Below are 4977 nucleotides of genomic sequence, written 5' to 3'. Positions count from 1 at the left end.
TTGGCCATACCACCTTGCCTAGAACCTTAAACTAAAGTGGTGCAATAAATCAACATGTCACAGAAGGAAATCCTTCACTCGATTGACCTTGCTCCTTGTTACCAACGGCTACCACCAATTTGCCTGTCCGAAACAGAAACAACCACATCAGATTATTTCTCGATACAGGGAGCCAGCGAAGTTTTATATCAGCACCGTTGGCGAAAAGGTTAAATCTCCCTGTAATTGGTAGGGTGGCTCTAAATCTCGGCCCCTTCGGCTCCGCTGTCATCATGGGAGAGTTTGACGTGGTGTTTCGCTTGGAAATGGGGAATAGACTCATTCGGACTAGTTGCCCATGAGAACATAGACATCCCACCCCATCTAAAACGTAGGCTATGCGAAAGTCAAAAAACATCTACATAGCAAGGGCTGTAACACTGCTGATAACAATGCGAAGTGTGATCAAATCAAAGGGGTAGATGTGCTCGTGGGAGCCGATTACTTTATTTACTTTGTCATAGGAGTCAATGTCATTATATAGGAGTCAATGTCTTTATTACACATGGCGGGATATCGCAATTTGGAAGAGTACCGCAGTGGGTGTTAGAAGACGCCAAGCAATACATCATCCATAACCTTCGAGAGTGTAGGCTAGCTCCGCCCGAACACGATGTAGACGAATGGTGGAGGCTAGGGATCACTCCCTCAGAGTCAGAGGCCATAGATAGAGTAAGTCATAGTGTAGTCAAAACTAGCCAGGGCTATCAAGTAAGTCTTCCTTTTCGTTCTGATGAATACCTAAACGTAAACTATCGCAATGCTGTGGCCCATTTGGAGACACTTAATGCAAAGTTCAATTGGGAACCCCAGTACCGTGCAGACTATGAGAGGGTATTGCAAACCTATCTCGAGGCAGGATTTATCCAGAAAGCAGAAAACCTCAAGATAGAAGGGTGTTATATTCCTCATTTTGGGTTGAAGAAAGAGAGTCGAACCACACCCTTGTGAATAGTGTTCAATGCATCAGCCAAATTGAAGAATAACTTTTCTTTAAACGACTGCCTATTCTCAGGACCCAACTTGGTAGAGGCCCTATATAACTTGCTACCTGACAATGTTCAGACCTGGTTTTCCAGGTGGAACTATTCTGTGGAGCTGGACCATGGATTCCAGGGGGGGATGGTTCTATGAACAGAACTCTCAGCATTCTATCCACTTTGCCCATAACGTGATTAGGATGGGGATAATTGCATTTTCGTAATACTCTTAGTCTTACCAAGTGGGTATTGCTTACACTGGGGCCATACTATTCATGTTATGCCATCCCCTTTTGGGGCAGGGTAGGGATGCAGATATTTGGGAATCATTTCTCACTTGTGCCATTGTCGGAAGATTTAACTTTACAAAAAGCCAATATCTTTTCAAAATGTTTTTTTTTTTCTTTTGCTTTCTCACATTTTTATGACAAATAGCCAGCTTCCTCGCCCAGAAATAGATTTTTCCTATGTCAAAATCCCTTTAGTATCCCTGGGCCCCTTGATGGACAAAATTTGGCACAGTTGATGACCATTGGAAGTTTATCCCTGAATCCCCCTAAGTCAGTTCAAGATAATAATGCAGCAAAGGAACATACAGTTCCAAATAAATTATACGATCTAAAACACCCGTCGGGGCCTATAGAAATTCTACAAAGTAAAAGCCAATCAGAAGATTCAAACATTATAACAAGGGAACCATACGTTACAGAGAAAGGAAACAAATCTGACACACAAATAACCCACATCAGGCAAGATCCAAAAAGAAATAGAAATTATCATCTTCACCCAACACTGGTGCATTTTGATCATCTTTTTGGACCAGATAATTGGTTGAGATTTCTAGTACTTAAAGCTGAAAATAAAATATCAACAGCACACAATACTAGAAAACAAATTATTAGTGAACATATGTCCAACACAAGAAATGGAATGCAGATATATTAAATAAAATGAATGGTTACTTCAAGTAACCATGAAAAAACAATCCACCACCTTTTTAAATATAAAAGAAGTAAATAGCACGAAAATATCAATAAGAAGTCATGAAACATTAAATTATATACAGGGCACAGTCATTTTACTTAACATTGAAGAGGAAGGACTACCCTCAAAACATTTGATACTTGACTCCCTTACGTTAAGATACAATAATAATACATGATTTAGAAGTCTACTCAGTTCCAAGAAAGAAAGATAAAAATAAACAAATTAATATTTCAAAAATAAAATTTACAGGCCAAGATCTCCCACTCAAAATCAAAATTCTTGGACAAAATAGAGAAGTGTGTCTATTTATACCAAAACCACTTCAATGCTCTAAATTTTCAAAGTATGGGCACACATACAAAAAATGCCATAATAAAGCAGTATGCACAGTGTGTGCATCAGACACCCATACTACTAATTGGAGATGTAAATCTCCAAAATGTATTAACTGTGGACAATCCAATCACGCTAGATCTCAGGAATGCTCCTTTTATCAATACAACACAGAGCTCCAGTTGTTGATAAATAGAACAGGAATGTCAGTCAAAGAAGCTGGACTCAGTAATCCATCTACAAACCACTAGTACTATTTCACAAATGTAACAAAATCTAAATATCGCTCACATTAATAACAAAAAACAAGGTAATATAAGAGTACAAACTAATTCTCATATCAATAATACTGAACCCCAACACAAGCATGATGATATATCCACCAGTACCACTATTAACATTGAAGATTCAGATATCTATGGAAAAGAACTTCCAATGGTAGAGGAGTCAAATTATAATAATACTAATTGAACTGACAAAAAGAAAAGAATACTGGAATGAACCCCACCTAAGGGGAAAAAAGTGAATATTGAAAATTACAATCAATCCAAAGAAACTCCAACTACACCAGGAGAACATTTAAAAAAAAATATTGTGCTAACCTCATCACAAGTGGAAATGTACAATTATACCCTCAATCCCAATCAAACAGCTTATGCTCCCTAAATGAAGGTGATGTGCCAACTTACTTCTCCAATACCCACTTAACCTTTCCTTCAGTAGATATCTCGCTGTGCTCAGTCGCCTTAACTGAAAGACTTGAGTGGAATGTCCTGGATGACTTGAATACCAGTGACTACTTCCCCATAGTCCCTAATTATTTAAATAATAATTTAATATTTCCACCAGCAAAATATAATATCCAAAAAGCAGGTTGGGACATTTACAATCTACATACCAGAAATATACCACCATTTTATTGCAGTCTTACCGAATAATTATACAGCTGTAGGTTCCCTACGAATGGCAGACAATATATTCAAAACTTCCGCGGTGGCACCGCCATCGCTGATGTAGGTGATGTCATCTCCCTCCACTCAAGGGAGCTACAGGTACAACTGCCCAGGTAACATTAATTCGTTCTCTGCCGGCTTCTGGTGAACATCGGTGGTCGGTGCAGACTTTTTTCTTCATTTGTTGGGAAGTATTATCTCTCCAATATCGGTGAAGTATTCAACTTTGTGTTTGTAGGATTGAAGCTGAATTTCTTTTCTGCAATTTTGTGGTCTTACCATCATGTCGGACTCTAGTCCTTCAGTAATTAGGTTTTGCGCTGAGGGGTGCAAAACTAGGTTAGTTAAATTAACTTATAATTCGCACACTAAGTGCATTAAGTGTAGAGGTTGTGAGTGCTCTGGAGAATCTACTTGTGATGAATGCAAGAATTGGAGTGAACAACAGTGGAAAGTTTTTGTTTCTCACTTGGGGAAGATAATTAAGGATAGGAAGAGGAAGGTGGCTCTCAGAGCTGAAAGCAAGACTAGTTTAGCTTCTTCTGCTTCTTCTATTGAAGCACCTGCTTCTATTCCTTCTCCTTCTCCTCTTATTATGTCTCCGATCTTGAGTCCTCCTACTCCTGTTCCTGTAACTCCTTTGCCAACTTCCCGTGGAGTTTCTCCTGACACCACTGCCAGCCTCGAGTCTAAATTTGAAAAGAAATTTGATGTGTTAGCTAATACGGTTATGCAATTAGGTTTACCTGTAAAGTCTTTCATAGAAAAGACTTCTAGTGAAGTGAAAAGTGTCAGTGCAGTGCAATCCGAGGGGGTGGCTGTTTGTCCCGATAGTTCTCCTAGACGAAGGTCCCTGTCCCGCTCCCCCGCCTCGGGGAGAAGACATACCGGAGGTCCTAGGGAGACTGTCGGGGTTTGCCCACAGACATTCGCTTCCTCTGTCGATCCTGTGGTGCGACAGCAGGATTCGACTAAACACCATTGGAAAAGTGTGTCGTTCGGTAACCAGTTATCGACAGTCGAGTGATTCGTCGCCGGTTAGACGTCGTAAGTGGCGTGATTCTTCAGCCTTACGTCCGTTGAAGAGACGTTCGACTGAAGAGGAGTTCTCTCCGCCCCCTGTGAAGAGGAACAGAGAAGTAGATAGCTCTCGCCCGTCGTGTAGTGTAGCTAAATAGACTTCGCCTTGTATTCTTAAGACAGCGACAGCCGCCTTTGACTCGATTGTGGGGCGCGAGACCTCCGGTGTCAATCGTGTCGAAGTCCACGACCCCAGTTGCTACGACTTCAACTCAAGAAGACGAGAATCTAGTTTCTTTACGTCGACAGTTGCAAGAGCTGATGAACTAGATGAAAGAAAGCAAACAATGTACGAAGAACAATGAATCAAATCAAGAACCATCTCTGTCGCCTATCTCTTCGGATGACGAGGAGGACTTGGAAGCGGACTCTATCCCTCTCTCGTGCTATTCGAAGCTTTTACGCTACCTTCTGGACATGTACCCGGATTACTTCGTAGCAGCCGCTTCCATCATCCTGATGAGAAGCAAGAATTTCGATCCTCTTCTCCCGAAGCTCGTACTTTCCAAAGGCTGCTAAACATTCGCTTTGTGATATAGAAGACTGGTTGAAGTTCAAGAGAGAGCTCGGGAAAGCAACTTTCGCCTATCCTCCGTCGAATCTTG

The 4977-nt window shown here is 41.0% G+C and overlaps 1 protein-coding gene across 1 annotated transcript in view; it reads right to left on the bottom strand.

Moving 5' to 3' along the window:
- The window catches only part of LOC135223987 (delta-1-pyrroline-5-carboxylate dehydrogenase, mitochondrial-like), an 18986-nt gene extending 15409 nt beyond the window's left edge, over window positions 1–3577 (bottom strand). The window contains exon 1 of the mRNA XM_064262908.1: window positions 3572–3577. Coding sequence (XP_064118978.1) covers window positions 3572–3577 — 6 coding nt within the window. The remainder of the gene's footprint in view (window positions 1–3571) is intronic.
- Between the last annotated feature and the right edge of the window lie 1400 nt (window positions 3578–4977).

This window comes from Macrobrachium nipponense, chromosome 10 (genome assembly GCF_015104395.2).
Source record: "Macrobrachium nipponense isolate FS-2020 chromosome 10, ASM1510439v2, whole genome shotgun sequence".
NCBI classification, from domain to species: Eukaryota; Metazoa; Arthropoda; class Malacostraca; order Decapoda; family Palaemonidae; genus Macrobrachium; species Macrobrachium nipponense.
Note: the sequence above shows the minus strand (reverse complement) of the source record. Positions and strands in the feature narration are given on the sequence as shown.